General features: G+C 40.0%; 1 protein-coding gene across 1 annotated transcript in view; it reads left to right on the top strand.

Annotated features, from left to right (window-relative positions):
• The window catches only part of cacna1ba (calcium channel, voltage-dependent, N type, alpha 1B subunit, a), a 315,954-nt gene that overhangs the window by 83,579 nt on the left and 207,364 nt on the right, over positions 1-25,011 (top strand). The window contains exons 9-11 of the mRNA XM_076890695.1: positions 19,459-19,574; positions 19,761-19,847; positions 23,040-23,123. Coding sequence (XP_076746810.1) covers positions 19,459-19,574; positions 19,761-19,847; positions 23,040-23,123 — 287 coding nt within the window. The remainder of the gene's footprint in view (positions 1-19,458; positions 19,575-19,760; positions 19,848-23,039; positions 23,124-25,011) is intronic.

The following is a 25,011-nucleotide window of genomic DNA, read 5'->3' as shown; positions in this document are numbered from 1 at the left end:
AAAACGGGAGATTTGAGATCGGCCTGTAGTTGTTCATTTGTGTCTTGTCAAGATTGTCCTTTTTCAGTATAGGTTTGATTACAGCAGTTTTTAGTGATTCTGGAAACACACCTGATAATAAAGAAAAGTTGACGATCTGTAACAGGTCTGACTCTAAAGTCTTTGAGACCTTTTTGAAAAAACTTGTTGGCAGGACATCTAAACAGCAGGAGGAGGAGTTCAGTTGACCTAAGATGTCCTCCAGGTCTTTGCTGTTAATAGGGTGAAACTGTTTCATGGTGTTTAAACAGTTTTTTGGTGGACACAGTACATATCCTGGATCTGCTGTTGATGTACCAATTGCTTGTCTAATTTTTTGGATTTTTTCAGTGAAGAATTTGGCAAAGTCATTGCAGGCCATGGTCGAATGAAGTTCAGCTGCCACTGACACAGGAGGGTTTGTTAGCCTGTCAACTGTAGAAAATAAGACCCGAGCATTATGGCTGTTTTTAGTGATGATGTCAGAGAAGTAGGACCTCCTTGCATTCCTCAGTTGTAAATTATAATTGTGAAGTTTCTCTTTATAAATGTCATAATGAACCTGGAGGTTTGTTTTTCTCCATCTGCGCTCAGCTTTCCTACACTCTCTTTTTTCATTTTTCACCAGTGTGGAGTTTCTCCATGGAGACTTTTTCCTTCCAGAGATAACCTTCACCTTAATGGGAGCAATAGTGTCCATTACATTTAACATGTTAGCATTGAAGCTATTGACGAGCTCATTGACTGACCCTCTGGACAGGTCAGGTGTTAATGGGAAGACCTGGTTAAAAATTGCACTACTGTGTTCAGTTATACACCGTTTTGTGATCACTGTTGTTGATATATTTGTGTGGGCTGAGATTTTACTTTCAAAGAAAACACAGTAATGATCAGACACGCCCACATCAGACACAGTAACCTTTGAAATGCTCAGGCCTTTGGAGATCAGTAGGTCAAGAGTGTGTCCTCTATTATGTGTGGCCTCTGTTACATGCTGAGTCAGCCCAAAGTTGCCCAGAGTGTTACTCAGGTCTTTAGTCCCTTTGTCCTGAGGGTTGTCCACATGAATGTTAAAATCCCCAGTAATAATTACACAGTCAAAATCAACACAGATCACAGACAGCAGTTCACTGAGGTCATTAAAAAAGTCTGTGCAGTATTTGTGAGGCCTGTAAACATTAAGAAACACAACTTTGGATGGGGCCTTCAGCTGTAAAGCCACATATTCAAAAGACTGAAAACTTCCAGGAGATAGCTGCTTACATTGAAATGATTCATTAAATAAGACAGCGACCCCTCCTCCTCTCCTGCTCGCCCTGACCTCACTGATAAAACTGTAGTTAGGAGGGGTCGTCTCGATGAGAACAGCTCCACTGTTACTTTGGTCCAACCAAGTTTCAGTTAAAAACATAAAATCAAGGCTGTGCTCAGTGATTAAATCATTAATTAAAAATGTTTTCCCAGCTAGAGATCTAATGTTTAATAAAGCCAACTTAAGTGTTTTAGAGGTATTACTTGTCCCCTCGTGTTTGGGAGCAGTCTGTGGCACACAAGGTATGTTTACTATATTTAAAGATCTTTTAGAGTGCAGCTCTCTGTGTTTTGACCAGGCCACATGTCTCCTGTCACCTAAAAGTACAGAAATTTTAAAACCTTCTAGTAAACAGGGTCCCAGCTTCTCCTGGGAAAAGTCATCACTGCCATAATCCTCACAGCCCGGACCCTTCACACATCACGCATCAGACTGCGGAGACAGGGCATGAAGAGGAACTAAGGGGGGCGAGGCTGGGCAATGTGACTTCGATTGCTCTGTTGAGGGTGGGGCTCGATGGCAAACCTTTGGCCGCTCTGGTGGGGAGTTTATGGGGGACAAAAAGGGATTGGGACGGGGGGTAGATCTGAGCCCAGCATTGACCCGCTCCATCATCTCCTCAGTGAATTTCAGGTGTGGGGAGGAGGGAGAAAGGGAGGGGGAGGAGGGTGATGGCCTGTCAGGGGTTTGGGGGACTGGGGAAGGTCGTGGTCCCTTGTCCTGGTCGTTGGTGTTGTTGTTGAGAGAGTTGGAGGCAAATAGGGACCCCTCTTCTTGCCTTAGATGTCTCTCCTTTCTGAGGCTCTTTCTCAGATGCCATGGATGTCTCTCCTTTCTGAGGCTCTTCCCGGGTGGGGGCAAATGGAGCTCCTCCTCAAGGTTTCTGCTGGGCTTTGTCTGTTCTTGGAGTACTGTTTGTTCCTCTTTATGAGATAACTCCTCGTTTATCTCAGCCTTGGCACCAAGCACGGATGGATGACGTATGGAATAAAACAAGTTGGAGGTGAACAGTTTCACCCCTGACTTGTTAAAATTAAATCCATTTGCTTTGAACAGATGCCTGCGTTCCCAAAAAATATTAAAGTTGTCGATAAAGTGCACTGAGTGGTCAGCACATGCTGATATAAGCCATTTATTCAGTGTAAACAACCTGCTGAATCTCTCGTCTCCTCCTCTGACCGGCGGTACAGGTCCACTGATGAATACAGCTGCATTCAGAGAGTTTACAGTATTTATCGGAGGTTCTGAAAGTCCCGTTTCAGAACCTCCGACTGTTGTTTGGACACATCGTTTGACCCTGTATGCAGGACAATGTTTGTCACAGTTGGATATTCATCTGCAATTTGAAGAATTCTCTCCTTCAGGTTGTTGACCATATCGTTAGGAAAGCAGAGGACTTTAGTGTTCTTACCACACATCCTTTGTACATCCTTTACGGCAGAGTCACCCACAATCAGAGTTTCAGGCCTAGCCTTTAGCTTTCCCTGTGGCCTTTCACTTTTCAACAGATTTTCAGACCTTATTTCGCTGCTTTTAGATGGATGGTTGTCCGATATAGATCCAGGGTCCTTTGATAGTGGAGCAAATCTGTTCTGCAGTTTCACATTCAGTTGTTTTGGAGGTTTGTTGTTAACCTTCCTATTCACGGTTGTCCAGTCCTGTTTCCTCCCGTATACAGGGGTAGAAGAGCTTCTCTGTCTCGTAGGAAGTGAAGGCCAGTCGGTTTCAGAGATTTCAGCTCGCTGTGCCCTGCCTGTGATACGTCCTCCCCCTTCCAGGAGACATGATTTATGTCTTGGTTTTGCACCAAGACAGTCTAAGGGGGGATTATCACTTGAGGATTTATAATAATGCACAGAGTCTACTTTCTTGGTCATGTTATCTGTGCTCCTTAGCTGTGTACTAGCTTGCTCATCGCCATTGTTTTGAATCAAAGGCAAGGTTGTTTCATTTCCACACAGTCCATTTACCTCCACGTTTACTTCTAAGCGATGAATTTTTGTCTCCAGTACTGCAATCTTCTGCAGGAGGCTGTGGTAGTCATCTGTGGAGAGGGAAGGCATCTTGTTGCTAGTTAGCCTAGCGGTTAGCACCTTTCCAGGCTATTGAGGCTGCTCGGTGCCCAGACGCTGTAATCAGGCTTCAGCTGTGTCTAGGCCACAGACACACGGAGCGCTGAGGACAAGGTAACCATAAAATGTTGCTGTTTCTGTTAAGAACACTCTAGTCCTAATGATCTACAAGTGTCCAGAAGTTATCGCAGGTAAGCTCACACGGAAAAAAGGGAAAAAATCAGCATAAAAATCAATATAAGAAGCAAAGCATTCAAGAGCAAAGAGATGAAGCGTCCACACTCACAAAGGGGAGGAGCAAAGATCTGAAGGGCACAATCTGAGCCTCAGAGAATGCAGGAGACCCCCAGTGGAAGTCAGATCAATTCATTCAGTATGGGCAAGCTGGGATGAGCTATGACTGCAGTCAAAGTTGAAGCTACAACTATCTATTTTAGAAACTCTTTCATATCTCTTTTAGAATCTCTTTCATATCTCCATTTTGTCTAACTTATACTTGTGGTATAACCAAGCTGACAGTATCTGGGGCGATTGTGGCTCAAGAGTTGGGAGTTCGCCTTGTAATCGGAAGGTTGCCGGTTCGAGCCCCGGCTTGGACAGTCTCGGTCGTTGTGTCCTTGGGCAAGACACTTCACCCGTTGCCTACTGGTGGTGGTCAGAGGGCCCGGTGGCGCCAGTGTCCGGCAGCCTCGCCTCTGTCAGTGCGCCCCAGGGTGGCTGTGGCTACAATGTAGCTTGCCATCACCTGTGTGTGAATGGGTGGATGACTGGATATGTAAAGCGCTTTGGGGTCCTTAGGGACTAGTAAAGCGCTATATAAATACAGGCCATTTATCTCTTTTCCAAATTAAAAAAAAAAGGCAAATTAGCTCCAACGGGATAGTTGGTTCTTTTTCCAAATTTTAAATAACCAGAATATCTTCACACTACCAAATTCCTTGGAATCATCTTTTCAACAATGTCCTCATCATGTAATCATCGGGCCAGGGAGTGCTGTTTTAATGGTGACTTGTGTGACAAAGGAATCTGCTGTGATGCGAATAATGTTAATATCTGCACTCTCTTACCTGTCTGTGAAAGTTGGTTTTGGCCATAAAACTGCTCCAGCAGGTGGACAGGTGGTTCACAGGGGGCAATGTAGGTATGTATGTATGTATTTTAGGAAGGTGTGAAAAAATGCTGTAAGCAAAGAATGCTTTCAAAAAATGAAAGTGGTAATCATTTGTTTTTGTCAATCAAAAACTGCAGTGAATGAACAAAAGCAAAATGTAAATCAAATTAATATTTTGTGTGACCACCCTTTACCTTCAAAACAGCATCAATTCTTCTAGGTACACTTCTACACAGTTTTTGAAGGAACTCAGCTGGTATGTTGTTCCAGACATCTTGGAGAACTAACCACAGATCTCTTGTGGATGTAGGTTTCTTCACATCCTTCTTTCTCTTCATATAATCCCAGACCCAGTCGATGATGTTGAGCTTAGGTCTCTGTTGGGGCCATACCATCACTTCCAGTACTTCTTGTTCTTCTTTACACTGAAGATAGTTCTTAATGACTTTGGCTGTATGTTTGGGGTTACTGTCCTGCTGCAGAATACATTTGGGGCCAGTAAACAATCATTTATATTTCTGAAAGTATTATAGTGATTATACTGTAAAACAAATATTTTGTTTTGTTGTGTTGTTTTTTTTTTTTTTAATGGAAGAACTGTGACTCGCTGACTCAGAGACTTATTCCCGTGAACAAAGCAAGACAATCAGAGATTGATGCAATTCAACTTGCAAGGGGAGCCTGTCGGATCAGGGTCTCGGCGCCGAAAGCGCCTCATCTGATCCCAGCCAACCCCAAAGTGTGTGTGTGTGTGTGTGTGTGTGTGTGTGTGTGTGTGTGTGTGTGTGTGTGTGTGTGACTTCCTACTGATCACAAACGGGTCATCTCCCCTTACCCCTGTATATGGCTCAACTCCTTTAACGATCCATCATATACAAGCATAGGTGAGCCTATAAAGGGCAGGAAGTAAACATCCCTTACTAAATATGGAAACCAGAACCTTACATAGAATGTGCTTGCAGTTAAACAACATAACCTCCCCCACCATCCAACAGGCAGGGACACATGGAAACAAAAGAATGTCTTTGACCATGCAGTTTAAAACAAGGTCCACAACTTTAAGTACAACAATGACAACGTTTATCACAATCACCCTAACACTTTCCATTCAAAACCAAACTCTGCACCAGTGAAGCCCTTTATGAAAAAAAAATTTTGAAAGTGCAAAACTTAAAACAAGAACTGGAAAAGACCAAAACTTCCTACCTGGAAATCATAGCAAAGAAAAGCCAGGAGAACTCAATTTAAAAAACAGACTCCAACAAACAAACAAAGAGAAAATGGTTCTGCAAGAGACAGGGAAAACAAAAAAACAAAAAGAGTCCAATGTTACTGTAACAAACCCACAGCAGACCCCGGTGCACGTTCATGCTTTGCAGCATACTTTATTAATACTTTGACTGTTGCTGTACATCCACACCCAGAGCTGCAGCTCTCCCGCTGCCAGCTCAACATAACACACAACCAACAACCCCAAACACAGGACCCAGTACAATATTTAAGTCGGCGAGGCCTGATTGCGGATGCCATGCAGGGAAGGCGGACGCACCAGAGGGTCAGGCAAGTCCTGAGGAGTCAGCTGAATGGTAAGAACTAGAGATGGCACGATACCACTTTTTTTTGTCCAATACCGATATCATAAATTTGAATATCTGCCGAAACCGATATGACTCCCGTATTTTTTAATCAATAAAACTGTTTTTTAATATCTTGCTGCATTTTGTATAAGTTCATACTCAAGTTTTAAAAAACAAAACACTAAAGCTATTCTCTTATACCTGTATGCAAAAAATACACTGCACCCAAACTATTTCATAGTTCAGCAATACTGATCAATTTAATAAACCTACACCATCCTCCCTATTCTGGTATTTTAAAGAGTACTAAGTAGAAATATTAAACAGCCTAACTAATAGGGTTGCCCACTCCCAGCAAAAAAAATAGGGAACCACCCTCCGCCTTGTGATGCTTAATTGACGTAATTTTAAACTTTAATGCACGTGTAAAAAAAAATGCATGGAAATTAATTTTATTTCTACAATAATTAAATAGATTCAACATATTTCTTCAAATGAATTGCAGACTGCACAGATGATACCTTCCCAAAGGAAAAAGTTCTATAGCTTACTAGGGTATATATTAGACTTAATAGTTACTATATACAGTATGGACCATACATTTTTTCATCAGATTAAAACTTTGGGTGTAAGATTCGGATATTTATTAATTAAAAGCTAGACATTTTAAATGAGAATAAGAAAGAAAAATATTTCTTTGTATCCCCCTTTTCCCTGTTAATGCCCTATCGGCCCCCCTAGCAAAACTTTGCTAGACCCGCCCCTGCACAGTTACCAGCCATCAGCTACGTAGAAAAGGATCCTGGTGTACAAAGTAATATTAAATAAATTCTAACAAAAGCTTATTAATTTTAAACGTGCTGCTGTTGTTCAGCTGCTGCCTTCTTCTCTCTGGTGCAAAGTGGGCCAAAAACAAACAAGTCTCGTCAGTCCTGATTTCTCCCAGCTGTGCCCTCCTTCTGTGTCTCATTCCCTCGTTATCCCTCTGTGTATTTAGGCTCTGTGTTTCTCTTTGTCAGTGTCATAGTCTCCCTCATAGCTGTGTGTGATTCTCCCCGTGGTTCCTGGTATACTTTATGTTTAGCTTTCCCAGTTTAGTTTAGTACTGTTTTTGTGTTTCGCTTTATGCCAGCATTAAAGCTGTGTTTTGAGGTTACGTTTTGTCTCCGTGAGTTTGCGTTTGGGTACTCTCCTGCCTGCCACACAGCCGAAACATGACACCGATATGTAATATTGGATGGGTCCATCCCTAGTAAGAACAAGATCTGGGCTATAAACACCTATGCCCTGCCATGATCAGGAACTGTGCTGGGATAATAAGCTGGCCAAAGGAGGAGACAGAAGCCACTGACGTCGAGACCAGGAAGTTCCTGACCATGCATGGAGGGTTTCAACCCAAGTCCAACACCCTGAGGCTGTATGCTAAGCGTAAGGCAGGAGGCCAGGGACTAGTGATCGTCAGTACCACAGTCCAGGATGAGGCAACGAACATCCATAAATACATCAGTAAGATGGCCCCAACCAACCGCTCAGTGAATACCTCAGGCAGCAGAAACCCAAGAAAGAGGAGGAAGAGGAGGAGCCATCATGGAAAGGCAAGCTCATTGCTATATGCTTACTTACTCTGGATGGCAATACTTTGGCCTCTACTAACACTGTGAAAAGTGAAATGGTTTCTTGCATTTGTGAAATATCTCAAAAAATTTGAAACATCATGTCTCAGATGCAGCGAGGGTACTGTAGAAAGAGAGAACATATTTCTACCATATATAGCCTACTTCTGCTACAGACAGTTTTTCTTTTCCACTGTCACCAAGTGCTTGCTTAAAGGGTGTTGTCTAATTTTTGGGGTTGCCTCTGTGTTATTGTTGGCTTTTATCTTACAAGGTAAAGCACCTTGAGGTGACTCTATAAATAAAAATGAATTGAACTGAATTACCTGAAGTATACCTACAAAATGTATATCTGCATACATACTGTAGCAGCATTTCATGGACAGTCTGGTCTGTTTTTATGCATATGCAAATTTTTATTTTATATGTCCTCTTTTTACCAGAGAAGAAAATATTTGTTCTGCATGAGTTTAGAAGTTTAATATAGACTCTGTGTAATGCACAGAGAGACAGATATATAGAGACACATATAAAACCACAAAAATTAGATTTAGACATACCTGCACACACATATACAAACACACACACATAACCTCAGGAAGGTATGCAGACAGCCACTGCAATGCAGAATAGAGCTTCCCCCTCCACTGTGTGGGAGACACCAATCAACGCTGAATTGGGGTGGACTCACTCTGTTATTTCAGTAGTCTGTCTTTCTCTCTGTGTCTTTATAAGTCTCTCTATCTACCTCCACCTTCTCTTTTTTGACCTCCCCTTCTCTGTTTCTTCTCCTGCATATCTCATTTTCCACTTAGCTTGTTTTTACAGAGATGAAGAAACTGAGGGGCAGAAGAGACAAATAAGTATTGTAACAAAAAATCAAAAAAGACGATACAAAGAAATGTTGCTATATTAAGAATAACATCTGTTTAGATTTATTACATTTACTTGATAGACTGTAATATAATAAATGACATTCCCTGACTCTTGGTTTTCTTTCATAGCCTATGGGCATATTTCTATACGAAGTACTTGGGTCAGACTTTCCTCAGAAGTCCAAAGCATAGTTTTCTCCTGAATACCATACCTCAGTGTCCCTCCTCTCCATTTAGTGTCAGCAGTCAGCGATTCCTCACTAATCATTAATATCAATAAACAAGACCACAACATAGATCCCAAAACTCCACATGAGGACAAAACAAGAAATAGTTGTTTTATGTTGTCTCCAGGTTGTGATAACTTAATTAAGTAATATATCTGCTTTAGCATGTAAGCTGTCTTTCTTCTGGATAACATTAGTTAAAGTTAGTCCATTGACATTTGACCACTAACTTGTGAGTGGTTGCTGGAGATTGATAGTACTTGCTGGGGAAATAATTTCTGAAAATTACAGGTGACTGTGGCAATCTGCTCATGCTCATCCCAGATGAATGTGCCTGATCCCATCTGCCGGTGGATCACTGACTTCCTGACGGACAGGAAGCAGCATGTGAGGCTGGGAAAGAATGTCTCGGACTCTCGGACCATCAGCACCGGCTCCCCTCCGGGAGAAAGAACACAGCGTTCTTTCTCCTCTGCTCTTCTCCCTGTACACAAACTGCTGCACCTCCACCCACCAGTCTGTCAAGCTAATCAAGTTTGCAGATGACACCACCGTTATTGGGCTCATCTCGGACGGGGATGAGTCTGCCTACAGGAGGGAGGTTGAACGTCTGGTGTCCTGGTGCAGCCACAACAACCTGGTGCTGAATGCCCAGAAGACAGTGGAGATTACTGTGGACTTCAGGAAGCACACAGCCCCACTCCCCCCATCATCCTGACTGACACCCCCATCACCTCTGTGGACTCATTCCGCTTCCTGGGTACCACCATCACTCAGGACCTGAAGTGGGAGCCCACCATCACCTCCGTCATCAAGAAAGCCCAGCAGAGGATGTACTTCCTGAGGCAGCTGAAGAAATTCAACCTGCCAACACGGACGATGATGCAATTCTACACCGCAATCATCGAGTCCATCCTCACCTCCTCCATCACCGTGTGGTACGCTGGAGCCACTATCAGGGACAAACAGAGACTGCAGCGTGTTGTGCGCTCTGCTGAGAAGGTGATTGGCTGTAGACTCCCATCTCTGCAGGACCTGTACACCTCCAGGACACTGCGGCGTGCAGCTCGGATCTCAGCTGACCCTTCTCACCCTGGATACAGTCTGTTTGACCTGCTCCCCTCAGGCAGGAGGCTCCGGTCCATTTGCACCAGAACCTCTCGCCATAAGAACAGTTTCTTCCCCTCTGCTGTTGGACACATGAACAATAAACGTACGACTGTCCCCGCCACTAACTCATGACCTTACGCTGTGTTCACTGCATCATTCCATGTTTTGGCACTGATCACCACCTGCACTCATGTATATATCTTTCTACGTAGCACTTTTAATTCTTATTCTCATGTATATATCTCATGTATATCTCATGCATATATCTTTCTACGTAGCACTTTTAATTCTTATTCTTACTTTTATTTTTTCATGTCTATTTAAGCGCAATTTATGACAGCATGTTTGCACTGAAGCACCGCAGCAATTTCCTAATGTTGTAAACCTGCTCAACATTTGGCAATAAAACCCATTCTGATTCTAAAGCAATCACTCCCAAGTTTATTGTTATGGCACTTTCAACTGATTTTACCCAACAACAGCCAGGAACGTCCAGAAATCACTTCCAATCAGTTGTGAAATAGACATTTTCCTGTATCCCCTGGTATCACGTCAAGTGTGGCAGACAACTCTTGAGTGATGCACTTTCAAGGTACTCACTTATGTATAATGTCATACAATACTAATTTTAGTCATCAGCAGTGTTGGTCAAGTTACTTGAAAAAAGTAATCAGTAACTAATTACTGATTACTTCTCCCAAAAAAGTAATCCCGTTACTTTACTGATTACTTATTTTCAAAAATAATTAATTACTTAGTTACTTACTTTTTAAAAACACGATTTACAACCTGAATAGGTGATAAAGCGATAGATCTTTCAGCCCAGTTCTACTTTTTCTGCATACTCGATCATACAAAATGTAATCAAATGGAAAAGTCCCTTTTTAAAACTTGCTTTATTCGTTTAATCTTTTAACTTTATGCATCAAGCAAAAATTTGATTATATGCAACATTCTCTGACTGGAAGAAATTTGTTTAATATTTAAACCTATTTTCTGCACATTCCAGCACATAAAATGTTTTTTGTGTGTGTGTTTACACTCACTCTTTCAAATAGATGCAAGTAAAACACAGCAGAAAATAAATAAAGTCAAAGACTAGCGGTCCTGTTGCTCTAGAATAGAATAGCCTTTATTGTCATTGTACAGAGTACAACAAAATTGGAGTGCCACTCCCTTGGTGCAAGTTTCAATAATAAATATAAATGTAAAATATAAAAAGTACAAAAAAACAATCGTAAGTACTCAAACAATAGTATGTACAATATATACAGGATAGCAGCATTAATATAATGACAGTATGAATAGCAGCATAATATAATGACAGTGACGGTATGGAATAGTTTCAATTGTTTTTGTGCTTATTTACTACGGTGATTTTCACCAGTAAAGCAGGAGTAGGGTAGGCGGAGGTTTACCCTGGTGCAGGTGTGCCGCAGTGGTCAGTGGAAGAATCCGTGAGTTTCTCTGTGAATTTCCCATTATGTCTTAGCGCACTCGGTGCTTGCTTGGAAGTTTAGGGGTATATTTTCGCTGTAAAAAGAAGTTTTCTTCCCACGCACAATGGACACTAATGTTTTTTTGTCACTTTTTATGGAATCAAACTCAAAATAAGGTCAGTACTTCTACACTTTAAACGCTGCATATATTATCACATTGTTGATCTGCACACAGCTGTTATTACGAACGTCGCACTTGCTTACATCACTGTCATGAGACATTCTCGCAAAAAAATCACAGGCCCTTTCTCAATTCTCAAGTACGCGAGTACGTACTCGCGTTCTCGGCGAGAACGCACGGGAGTACGGACTTGCCTAGAACGCGAGTATGGACTCATGTACTTGATGATTTCACAGGCAATGTTCCCTCTAATTTTTCACGTGTCTGAGCGAAACACACAAACTCCCTGAGCGGTCCCTTGGACCACTGTGAGCGAGAGCAGACGTGTGCACTGTGGTCATGCCAGCATCGAATCCATCCAAGTTACATGGTTTATTAAAATAATCAAATTACAGCATTTACATTTATGTTAGAATACTTTTAATTAACTGCTTTGGCCCACTTACAATGAAAATTTAAAAAAAAAAAATCTAGTCCTGTGTAGTATGTTAACACCATTGGAAGTAAAAAATAACTTGAACTCCAATTTCGAAAACACAACTTACTACTTTTTTTTTCTTTTTTTTTCTTTTTTATAAAGCTCTGACTTGTATTATGAGTCTGTGGTCTGGGAGAGAGTCTGTGAATCTGTCTGCAAAATATAGTATATAATGACCAATGCTGGGCAGTTAATTATATAGTTACTTCTTCAAAAAAGTAACTCAGTTTGGCAAACAAAGTTTTTTACAGCTATTTTTTTTTTTTAACGCAGGCAAGGCGTTTTTAAATAAACATTTCAAACTATTTAGAGAACAATCAGCTGTTCTGCATCAAATTTGATGCCACACAAATTATTTGTGCCACTCCAAAAATAATTTCTGTCCACTATGAGATAAAGGAGAACAACAGCCTGATACCTGCAGGCCTGACAACAGGAGATGTATCACTGCTGTAACACCTGTAACATTCAGCAGTCGCCTCATTGTTCTGACACACACAACAAAACTATTGACTACACTACACACTAACTACACAATATTTGCGCTAAACGTCTCAAATCTCTCACATCTCAAAACACCACCTCACTCCTAAAACTTCCCCCCGTTTCTTAACAACTAGATGCCACATTGCCATATCATTTTTTGATTGGTCGACATGGTACTTTTTTGGACCAATAGGAAAGGGAGAGGGGGGTGGAGTTTGTTTTTGCTCACAGGCTTTGAAGCCTTTTTTCTTATAAAACGCCGTTTTTACCGTTTCTTCCCGCAGTAAATATAAACAACGACAGTATTCAGGAAGGAAACCAAACATTGCAGATATTTTTATCATAACTCTGGTTTTACGTGGCCTATAAACACAATTTAAAAACTGGTATAAAGTCCACACTTTTTCCGTCAGTTGTTCTGTCTGTCCTGCTCACATCTCCAATGGTTGTACACGTTGTCGTTAACGTGACTTCAGTCCACATCAGCCACGCCGCTTTGCTAGCTAAAACACCGGTGTCGACACGTAAGGACGCTGTCATAGCCTGTCAATGCCGTTGATTCGCTGCGTATATACGCATCGGCTAAACTATGGGATAAGGTGGCATCGTTCTAATCCCATACGGGAGCAGCCAGTCACTTACTGACTAACATTACAAAACAGAATTGTTAAAGTTTTAATTTTAATTTCAATTCAGGTTAGATTTTTTTTTTGTGCGCAATGCAGATTTTCTGTGCGCAGAGACCGTGCCAGCAATGCGGAATTGCGCACGTGCGCAGCTTAGAGGGAACATTGGTCACAGGTCCGGAGTTTTTACTGCGGTCCCCTCTTAATTTAACTGTGAGTAATATGTAATGAAGCTTAACTTTAATCACAGCCAAACCGGTTTACTCAGGAACAAATAAAACACTGAAATAAACCAAACATTAACATTTAGAAGTGATCTAAGTGACTTATATATCATGTTTAACCTCAGTAGTGAAATCTCTATTAATAAAAATAGTGTACATGTACATACATGTACATACCTTAATAAAAACAAGCAGGTGAGATGTTAGAACGCTTTTATTTTTGTTTTAGTGGACACTCAATACAATAGACAGCTACTGGGGTTTGGGGTTTGTTTAACCTGAGTAGCGAAAGACCGCGGGGGGGTTGAAAACGATGTGCCGGGAGTCCAGCTGTAATAATCCTCCACCTCGCTGTCTGCTGTGGAGCTGGCGGGTCACAGACGTCTGCGAAAACGTCGGAGCGCGTTTCGAAATATATGATATCTCGATAAATCGAGCAGATATTTGAAGTTTACACAGCTACATTCTCGCTTGAAAATAACTAATAATTTTGTGACCCAGAAGGAGTAATATTTAAAAGTTTTTAGCCCCGCTCGTCCGCCATTGCCGCGTTTGAGTTTTGGACAAAATGCATTCTGGGATATTAAGCTGTACCAAATCCCCACAAGTCAACACCGATGCATGCTCGATAAAACGGGCGGAGCGAGAACACATCCGGGACTTTTTCGCGTTCTCGACTTGATGCGTACTTCGAATTTCAACAGTACTTGGTCTCCGACTGATGCCGTATCACGAGTACACGAGAACGCAAGTACGCATAAGTACGCATATTGAGAAAGGCCCACGGTTTTAGTAACGCAGTAACGCAGCATTCCTATAGGAAAGTAATGGTAATCTAATTACCGTTTTTGCAATAGTAATCCCCTACTTTACTTGTTACTTGAAAAAAGTAATCGGATTACAGTAACGCGTTACTGCCCATCTCTGGTCATCAGTAATGTAATTGCTAAATATGTTGTTACATATAATAATAGCCAGCATGCCAGCAGTTAGCCTAGTGAATGTAACAAAGATAGATGACATATATCTGGCATTGGTTGCTTAATTTGGTTGAATCAAACATGTTTATATGTGTAAATCCTGTAATAACAAGTGCCTTATAATGCCTATTAAAAGCATACCTGGTAATACATGATTCACAATAATATGTTTTTTTGCAACATGTAACATATAAATGTGTTTTAATTTAAAAGCAGTTTTGGCCATCTGCAGGACAGACATTCCCATTTTTGTCATCCAAGAATTTGAATTATTTTATGTTTACATGATTTGATTAAAACTACATCATAAATCATGACATTTTTCCTCATGCTGATGCACTTAATTGTTATATTGTCATTTGGCATCATTGGTAGGCACTTATGAGTCTCATTCTGTCCTACCTGAAAGTCAGAGGATTGCTCAAAAACAGTGAAGAAAAACTAGTATGTAGAAAATAATTTATTTTGAAATATTTATACTATTCCATCAAAATATAACAATAAATTTTAAGTTGTGATTGTTGATTAATATACAATATTCAAAGACAAAAAACTAAATGAACAATTGCAGCATTCTTTGACTAAACTTAAAAATGTCAAGAATGTTGGTAAAGTTTTTTTTACACTTGCTGTTAAAGACTTATCCTTGAATATGTACCTTATATTTGCATACCAGTGGCATTTGGTGACTTAAAAAACGATGTTAAGTATATAACAATATAAATGAGAACAGTTTAAAAGTTACTATTATTTTAATTAAAATAAAAATTAATTAATTTAAATTAATGTAGCAAGAGAACTTAATTGAATAAAATTCTTCAATTAAATGTTATTTATATAGCACACAACAACAGTTGCCTCACCTCAGTGCGCTTTATAATGAAAGTGTCTACAATAATAAAGAGAAAACCCCAACAATCATTAGTAGAGCACTATGAGGAAAAAGTCTCTTTAGCAGGAAGAAACCTCCAGCAGAACCAGGCTCAGGAAGGGGCAGCCATCTGCTGCAACAAGTTGGGGATGAGTCTATGAAGACATGACAAAGACATGCTGTGGAACTCAGCCAGAGATTAATAATAACTAATAATTAAATGCAGAGAATTGTATAAACACACAGTGGTGTTTTTGTGTAGCTTAATCTGCGTAGCAATTTAATACAAAACTTATTAATAACGTTTTATTTTGTAGTGTAATCTCCACATGCTTCCAAGCACACTCTCTGTGTATTCACTGCCTAATTTATAGTTACAGCAGAAGGTAACATAGGCCCACTAGCTGTCCCCTGGCAGACTGTGCCATGCAGCCAGAGAAAAGGGTGGTTGGGTGATGGTAAGGACGAAGTATAGTCTTAAACAGAAGCCCCTGGTCCACGACAAAGCTGTTCATGTGTCTAACTGCTTTCCCCCACTCGGCAACACAGCCGCCGAGGATCAAACTCTGGTAATTAGTGATTCTGTTCTGAGACATGAGAAGCAAGAGACACCAGTAACCATAGTCAGTTGTCTTCCAGGGGCCAGAGCAGGCGACATTGAGGGAAACTGCTGGCTAAGGCTAAATGTAAATTCAATAAAATTAATCACATTGGCAGTTATGACACCCGTTTACAATTGGAGGTCACTAAAATTAATATTGAATTAATATTTGCCAAAGCAATTTTGGACTCTGCGGTTTTCTCTTGTATGTGAGGAGCATGATTTTGAATTTAATTCTGGATTTAACAGGGAACCAATGAAGGGAAGCCAATATAGGAGAAATACACTCTCTTTCTAGTCCCTGTCAGTACTCGACAAGACCGCAATGATGCATTGAGTATTTCTTCTTCAGTCACCTTTCTCACTTAATAGACCTATCTGCATTGAATCACACTTGGTTATTAATCTCTGGCTGTCTTCCACAGCATGTTTTGTATCCGTATTCCTTCTCTCTCTCCAACCAGTCATGGCAGATGGCCCTGCACCTCCCCGAGTATGGTTTTGCTGGAGTTTTCTTCCTGTTAAAAGGGAATTTCTCCTCCCCACTGTCACCAAAGTGATTGCTCATAGGGGATCATATGAGCATATGGGATTTTTTCTGTGTGTATTATTGTATGGTCTACCTTACAATATAAAGTGCATTGAGGTGACTCTTGTTGTGATTTGGCGCTGTATAAATAAAATTGAATTGAATTGAAGTCTAACTATAGTTAGACTACTTTACCAATTTGAAATTGTTGGTTAAACCTGCACTTATTCAATTTGCCTGTTATATTCAAAAGGACATAACACGAGTTCCACTGCCTATGATTAAAATTTTCATATTAATGTGGTAAATAGGTGATTAAAAGTTTCTTACATCACACATTGTCTAAGGAGCTTAGAAAGAAAAGCGTCTGGACTTCTTTAAGTTCAAGCAACCTAAAGAAGTCCAGATGCTTTTCTTTCCAAGCTCCTTAGAGTACAATGACCTGGATGAATGAGAACCTTTACAGACTTACATCACACATCTTGGTCAGTGTATAACTAGGCAGTTTAAATCTATATCATCATTTACTAGTAGACTTACATAATTAACATTAATTATATATCTGAAAAACAAGATGTTTAACTTTTACTTTTAAAAATACATTTAGTGGAATACACCGTGAGTGACCTTTTAGATGCACCACTGCATGTGGCAAGTATATAAGGGAAAGAAAGGCGTTTGGCTGCTGTCAGTCTGGCGCAAAGCTTACAGGACAAATTTAAAGATAGTGACAAAGTCAGCTAGAAGTTTGTTTTTATGCAGGCAGATTTAGTTTCAGCTTGGATTTAATTTAGTTGTTCTGCCACTGTGGAAAACAAAGCAGTGGTGGATGGGAGCACTTTTCTTCACATTTAAGCTTTTTGGACCCATATCTGCAAGGGCTTAAGGGGAGGGGACATGAGGGCAACAGCACAAGCCATATGTAGCACTGGTGGTGAAATACTGGTAGTGGGCATGTAAGGCCTGTTAGCACTACTTCTTGCCTTCTTTGTATGTAGTATAGGCAGTATAGTTACCTTTAACAACAATACCAGAACAGAAGGGAAATATGGGCCAGATCAGACAGATTCTAGATTCGTAGGAGCCAAGGGTGTCTGACAAGAACGCTCTAAAAGTCCTGCCTCCACACCATTTATCCACATATTAATTAAACTTATGTTTTGTTTACATGCTTTGTATCAGTATTTATTATATTTAATTGCTTTTTATCAATATTTATTCCCATTGTGAAATGAGTATTTTAATCAAAAGTATATCAATATTTATGCTTTTAATCCCGTTTTTAACACTGGGTTACACATACATAAGCTGAGTCTCCAAAGAACAACTGTGTGTTAAATACATTTATTTTACAATTTTACAAACAGCTAATTACAACTACCTACCTACTACAACTCCACTCTTCCAGGAAAGAAAAGAAAACACTAAACTGTAGAGTGAATTAAAAAAACAGACATGGTGCAACAGTTCTCTGAACTCTGACGAAATTAAGGACGTTAGTCTGAGGAGGTGCGTTGACAGCCAATAATTGCTCTTTCAACACTTTGAGGGGCCTTCGCACATTATGTGCAAACACTAAATACTACACACTAAAATCGTGATATTCCTGCTTCGCCTTGCAATCAGCACACACCAGGAAAGGCAGACCTTCATCCCAGTCTCTCTCAGAGTCAAGGCAGTTTTATGCAACCTCTCTAGTGCACCTTGTGGTTGGAGATGCTATGGGCTAGAGAGGACATGCACACTACATAAAGATTGGATGCCTGCCTGAACACTTTTGATTGAAAATTTCCCTACGTTACCTCTTTGCTGCCTCCTGTGTGTCTCGATGAGAAGGTGTAGGTCTACCAGTGATGATAATCTTTATTGATGTTTTCTTATCAGTTATTTTGTTAAGATAAATAAAATCCACTTGCTCTAGAGCTACTTAGATTTACACACTGTCATAAATGCATTTTACAGTTCACAGACAGCAGTTTTTAGTTCCAGATGTGAGTGAAACAGTTTCGAGTCATGCTATCATCAGTGTCTTTTTGCTTTTTTCCATGACATTAAGAATTCTCTCCTTTTCCTTCTTTCTCCTTCATATGCTTCTCTTTTCTTTTAATGTGAGTATGCTGACTGTACAAATAATGAATTGACAGCCACCCTACTTGACAGGTAGCACAGTGGCCCAGAGCCCTGTACCCTGTTTCTTGTCATTAGTTTGACCTTTAGCACCCACTAAAAACATTGCTGCAAACCAAATGTACCCACTCCCCACTGGTACTCCTCACAGCAGGAGTCTGCAAGAAAGAACAAAATGCCATACCTCAAAAACTACTCAGGTGCTTCAGGAACACCACAAAGGTATTTACTTGACCTCCAGTCTCCCTAGAATCCAATAAGACCTTAGTCCAACAAACTCAAATAATCCACTGCCATTGTTGCAAATAAATCTTTTATCTTGAAACAGGACAACAGAAAACTAACATTTACTGTGTAAGAGGTTTTCCAGCTGCTTGTGGTCAAAGAATTTGGCAATAATTTCTTGCTATCATCAGTCACCAGCAGTATTTCAGTATTTAAGGACTGGCTGGAAACTTCAGTTCCGTGTAAAATTTAAAGTGGGTTTTTTAAAACCCCATCATTGTGGTATGCTACTATCATCAGCTATACTATCACAAATACAAACAAATATATTGTTCACAGTGCAGGGTATTTAATGGAACCCATTCTATCTGAAAGCACGAGTATGTCCAATGTGCATGTTATTTTTAGCTTATCTTTTTTCTGTCTTGGCCCATGAGGAGAAGATGAAGTCACTGGTTTTAAATTGCAAATATTTTCTAAAACTGGCCAAGTCAAACATCATCAGACTGTGACTTGAGATAATCTCATTTCAATTAGTAAAAGAAAGAACAGTGTGTTTTACCGTTGTGACAGATAGTATTTGGTTGTCTCAGTATAAGACCATTTTTCAGTTTAGTGTGAGGGTTAGACAGGGACTTTGCCTTACCTGCTGGAAGACCGCCGTCTGTGTACCCATCAACAGCTGAATGCTCCAGGGTCTATGTTGACTTGTCAGTTTTAATAACTTTTCTTTGTGTGTGTGTGTGTGCATGTGTGTGTATTTGTGTTTTTTTCAGGGAATTTGCGAAGGAGAGAGAGCGTGTGGAGAAGAGGCAAGAATTCTTGAAGCTTCGCCGACAACAGCAAATAGAGAGAGAGTTAACTGGGTACCTGGAGTGGATCTGCAAAGCGGGTCAGAAACACAATCATATCTTTACACTGCAGGTGTAAATTTAGTTATTTATATATATATTATTTATATATATATTTATATATATAGTTATATACTGATTTTTACCGTTGGATTTCAATAACAGCTTTGCTTTACTTGATGTTAGCACTATTATGACATAATTGTTTATCATAATTTGTGTTGCAGAAGAAGTGATGCTGGCTGAGGAAGACAAGAACGCAGAAGAGAAATCTTTGGATGGAGCATGGTACAAACGAAAACACAACAACTCTGGTGAGGATTGGTATCTTCAGAATCAGTTTTCAACATTGAAAACATTTACATTTAGAACAACATGCAACCATCATTAAGAAGTTAAATATAAAAAGTGAGCTGAAATCTAAAAATCTTTGGATGCACATTATAAGACTTACAGGTCCCATATTTTTTAGGTTTAAAAAAAAAACTATTTACGTTTATTATAGCTTTGTGTGTGGCTATGTGGCTGTGCATACATGTGCCTGTGTATGTTTACATGTGTGCTCATAGACCAGACTAGCTCTCATCTGCAACTCACCCAGGATTACAATTAACCTTTATTATGGTTATAAAGGTGGAAGGCCAATGAGATCAAAATGCAGGAGAGAGAAGGAGGCTCACTGAAGTTAGCATTGTAATATGAGTGCCCTTCATGCAGCTGTGACTCACTTTTCTGTCATTTGAATACCGTCCTGTTTTTTACTCTTCCTTTTTAAGAAATTCTCAATAGCAAACTTGAACTGTGTTATTTTACAGAACGCCAACAGCAGTAGAGCAAATTTGGGTGTTATGTCAGCAGAATGGAAAATATTTGTACAACCTAAATTCTTATGTCTTTTATGATAAATATTGCATAAACCAAACTGGAGGCCTCTGTTTTTTTTCCTCTTAAGTTTTATATGTATGGTAAGGCTGCCTCCTTGGTTTAGTTATGGTTGTTTTCCTTTTCACTTACCATATCTTCCACACTATAAGGCACACTTAAAATCCTTTAATTTTCTCAATGAAGACATTTCACCTCTCATCCGAGAGGCTTCTTCAGTTCTTCTCGGATGAGAGGTGAAACGTCTTCAAGCAACTTAAAGAAGTCCAGACACTTTTCTTTCTAAGCTCCTTAGACTACAATGACCTGGATGACTGAGAACCTTCACAGACAACACAGCTTAGCATTCACTGTGTTTATGTTAGTATAATATAAACACAGTGAAGCTGGAGGAATTCAAACTTTTTTCCACTCAATAAAAGTTGAGGGTTCCCGATGGTTAGGAACAAATGCAATGGCATGGCAGGATGCTATAAACGGCCCAAACTTCAGTCAGGAATCAGGAGAACAACTGAGGTAATCCATCCACAATACGTGGTTAGTCATTAATATACTGCAACAACACGGGAATGGAGCAGCTGCCAGAGAAGTCAATATTAATGAATCAATGGTACGGAAGAGGAGGAAGAAAGAAGAATGAGTTCAGTAAAGTTTGACCTATCTGACTGTTTTGTTTCGCTTAATGCGCCTTATAATCCAGTGCACTTTATGTATGAAAACAGACCCGTGCCTTATAATCTGGTGTGCCTTATGGTCCGAATAATACGGTAAATCACTCATGGTCAAACCAGTGTTCCTCTCTGTCCTGGGTATGGACACCCTTGCAATTGGAAATATGGCAGCCTGCCTGAAGGTGCAGATAAATGGTAGATTCCTGGTCTGGTGACGTACATCTTCTGTGTTAAGCCATCCACTTACCCAGAGGTTGTTTTGTTCTCCTAAGATCTAGATAATGTTTATTGTCATATAGACAGTCTGAAGCAGAAAAAGACAATGCTATTCACCAGACCCTATAACACAGGGGAAACTACACCTAGTCTGTATGGTTTTCCTAAGATACTTAAAAAAGGCATAACTGTTTAAGAACTGTTAAAGGTATACTGTCAGTTCTGTCACCCCAAAATTCTCCAAGGTTCTGGATTTGGTCCTCAACCCAGAGGGCTCCAAAACACCACATTCCTGAACACAGGAATGGAGAATGTGGGAGACACCATTATGGAGGCATATGAAACAATTGCCTCTTAGGATGTTATGTCTCTTTTCACTTTGCCTTCCAGTTGCTGATGCAGTGCACATAGTCTCTAAGACATTACAGGATTGTGAAGGGTGCGCTTCACAACAGGAACACCCTCAACACCAACCAAATATGTCTGCTCTTGGAACTAAGTTTTATTTCACATGCAAGGGACAGACAGAGAGAAACATGGATCCACCATCAGCTTCCCAATTTCACCTGGCTAACTTAACAGTAAAAGTACTGTAAATGAACTAATGGCTCTGTAGTTCTCTATTTTCTCCATATTCATTAGTTCAGTTATAGTACTGTGAAAAAGTCTTGAGCCACACCTCAGTTCTTTATATACTGCTTCAAAAGACGCTCTTGTGGTCTAGAGGAATAGTTCTCCTTGCTAAAGCTCCTTTATACTTTTTTTCTTTGGACATTGGCTTCTTTCACTCAGTCCAGTCCTTGAACCTAATCTTTTTCAGACTTTCAAAAATTGTAAATTTTAATATTGTTGCTGATAGTTTTATATATAAATCCAATCAGTACTGAAAATCATTGTCAATGCCTGAAAAGTCAAGCATCAGAAAAAGAGTTAAGATTTGCTATTGATAAACATCATTCATAACTAAATGTGGTTATCCCAGCTGGGCATTTGTCAAAGTCGGGAACATGCATAAAGAATGATCCAGGCAATCTAGGACAGAAGGACCATTGCTCCTAAAGTAAACACTATTGGTAAGTTTTTATTTGTGAGGAGTATTGGAGCAGGTCAGACACAATTTTTTCAAAATAGAGTATTCTTTGGGCTTTCAACCCTCTATGCCAAAATTGGTCCACCCCAAGGATTAGCTCCACTGGTATACACAACTGCCAAGAGAATTGGTGTGAATTATACCATGGAGAAACAAAAAAAAAAAAAAAATTGGCTAAGCAGATGGCACAGCACAGAAGAGCAACACTTATGGTGCCTATTTACACCTACAGGCAAGTTGCCATTTGTTTAGTGATCAGTGCAATATACTGGATAGGGAGGAAGTAGGCCCATTACAGGACTATATATAAGGACTATATAGAAATTATTTTTTGTGCAAACCCTTTTGCATTTAATATTATTATGGCTTGTGCTGGATGAAACATTTTTCCCATTGAAAATGCCGTCTCCAGACAAACAGAATCAACTTTGATTTCCTCCTTTGGATTATTGAGTTCTGTCAAGGCACAATAGCTGAAAAACTGAATATTGCGTGGCATGTGGCAGAGTGAGGAAACCCCCCAAAACAAAACAAAACCAGAAGACTATTAATATATTATTAATAATATAATATTAAAGTATATGAGCTGCTTTCTGACTTAGTTCATATTCCTTTTTTATTTTTGTGTTTCCTTGATGTATTTGCAGTGCTAAAACGGACCAGGAAGAGTAAGAATGATCTCATCAATGCAGAGGAAGGGGAGGACCACTTTACTGACATCTCATCTGTTGGTGAGGACAGTGCCTTAGATTTGTGATGGTTCTGTATGTTAAACACACAGCATATCAATTGTCCCCACTGCAAACATTTACATCTGTTAATTGTAACATTAAAACCACTGACAGGTTATGTGATTAATTTGGATTATTTGTTAAACTGCAATATCGTGCTGGAAGACCTTGGGTCTTTATATGGCTGTTGCTTTGAAATGTTGGACTTTGTAGGACTTGGTCCCCTCCATAATTGTACCAGCAGGGACATGTTTAGCCACATGGTGTCCTTAAACTGCTTGCTCTCTGGCTGGTGTCCAAAAATGAAGTGGGCTTCATAGATAATTGGGAAATATCCTTGGAAACACTGGACTTTTTTGGGAGAAATTGTGTCCATCACACTTTACATGGAGCAGCTCTCACTTCTAGAATTCTAGACGAATTTATCAAACACCCCAAAATGTGACTGTCCAAAGTTTGAGTTTACATTTTACATGCATCTCTGAAGTTTTGCTCCTCCCCACTCCTCCAATATCTCATTCCCATAGAGACTGATACTTTTCTTATACTATCAAAAGCCAAATCAAAGAATAGCAAAAATCAATTTAAGTTTACAAATATGATACCTTCATATTTATCTCTTTATCTTTCAATATAAAGTTAATTCACACAGCTGTTGTTTTGAAATGACACTACAGCTTTGTGAATAAAATAGAATCGAATTGAACTGAACAGTCTGTAATCGTTTCAGACAGTTTTGCTGTCATGTTCAGGAAACCCTTTTGCTGTAGGCAGCAGTGCCTTCCAGCAGCAGGACAATACTCCCCATCACACAGCACAAACTGCATAGGAATGTTCTGAGGGAACAAAAAAGAGTCAGTGCCTTACTTAGTTGGCCTCCACACTTCCCAGATGATCTCAGGGATGCACCACAACAAGCCTAATTTCGAGACCCACTGAACCCACAAGATTAATATATCAGACACTAAAGGAGATAACAATAGACCCTTTCCTTAATAAGTCAGAGATGCTTTGGTAATAAAAAGGGTATCAACCCAAAATTAATTTTAATATTGTTGCTGATAGTTTTATCTATAAACCCAATCAGTACTGAAAATCATTGTCAAGACCTGCAAAATCAAGCATCAGTCAAGCTTGCTTATACTGTCTTAAATCAATACTATGTAATGGATACTTGAAAAGGAGTTAAGATTTGCTATTGACAAACATCATTCGGTAGATGGTGTTATTTTAATTCTGTTAAGCTGATTGCAGAAAAACAGAAAGTGAAATAAGAAAATCATAAGTAGAGGATGAAAAAGATTATACTGTTTATCAGGGCTTTCTGTGTCTTTAAAGGCTCTTAAATCTCCATCCATCCATTCACTTCCGCTTATCCGTTTTTAGGGTTGCAGGGTCTGGAGTCTATCCCAGCTGTCATAGGGCGAGAGGTGGGGTACACCCTGGACAGGTCGCCAGTCACAGGGATACACAGGGACAGACAACCATTCGCACCTATGGGCAATTTAGATTTTTCAATTAACCTATTCCCACAAAGTGCATGTCTTTGGACTGTGGGAGGAAGCCGGAGTACCCGGGGATAACGCAAACATGGGGAGAACATGCAAACTCCACACAGAAAGACCATGGCCTGATGGTGGAATTGAACTCAGGACCTTCTTGCTGTGAGGCAACAGGGCTAACCGTGCTGCCCGGGTCTTAAATCGGGTCTTAAATCTATTACAGGTCTTAAATGCTTTAACTCAAGTCACTGCAGTATCTGGTGCTGCTGTTTTAGCTTAATTTGCACATGTAGATTATGCACTTTGACTGCTTAAAGACTGTGTTTGGTCCGGGGCGGAAAACATACATAAAGGTGTTAAGAAGCGGACCCAAACACAGGTCTCTT

This window comes from Maylandia zebra, linkage group LG12, assembly GCF_041146795.1.
Source record: "Maylandia zebra isolate NMK-2024a linkage group LG12, Mzebra_GT3a, whole genome shotgun sequence".
Classification (NCBI taxonomy): domain Eukaryota; kingdom Metazoa; phylum Chordata; class Actinopteri; order Cichliformes; family Cichlidae; genus Maylandia; species Maylandia zebra.
This window is presented reverse-complemented; position numbering and strand designations above follow the sequence as displayed.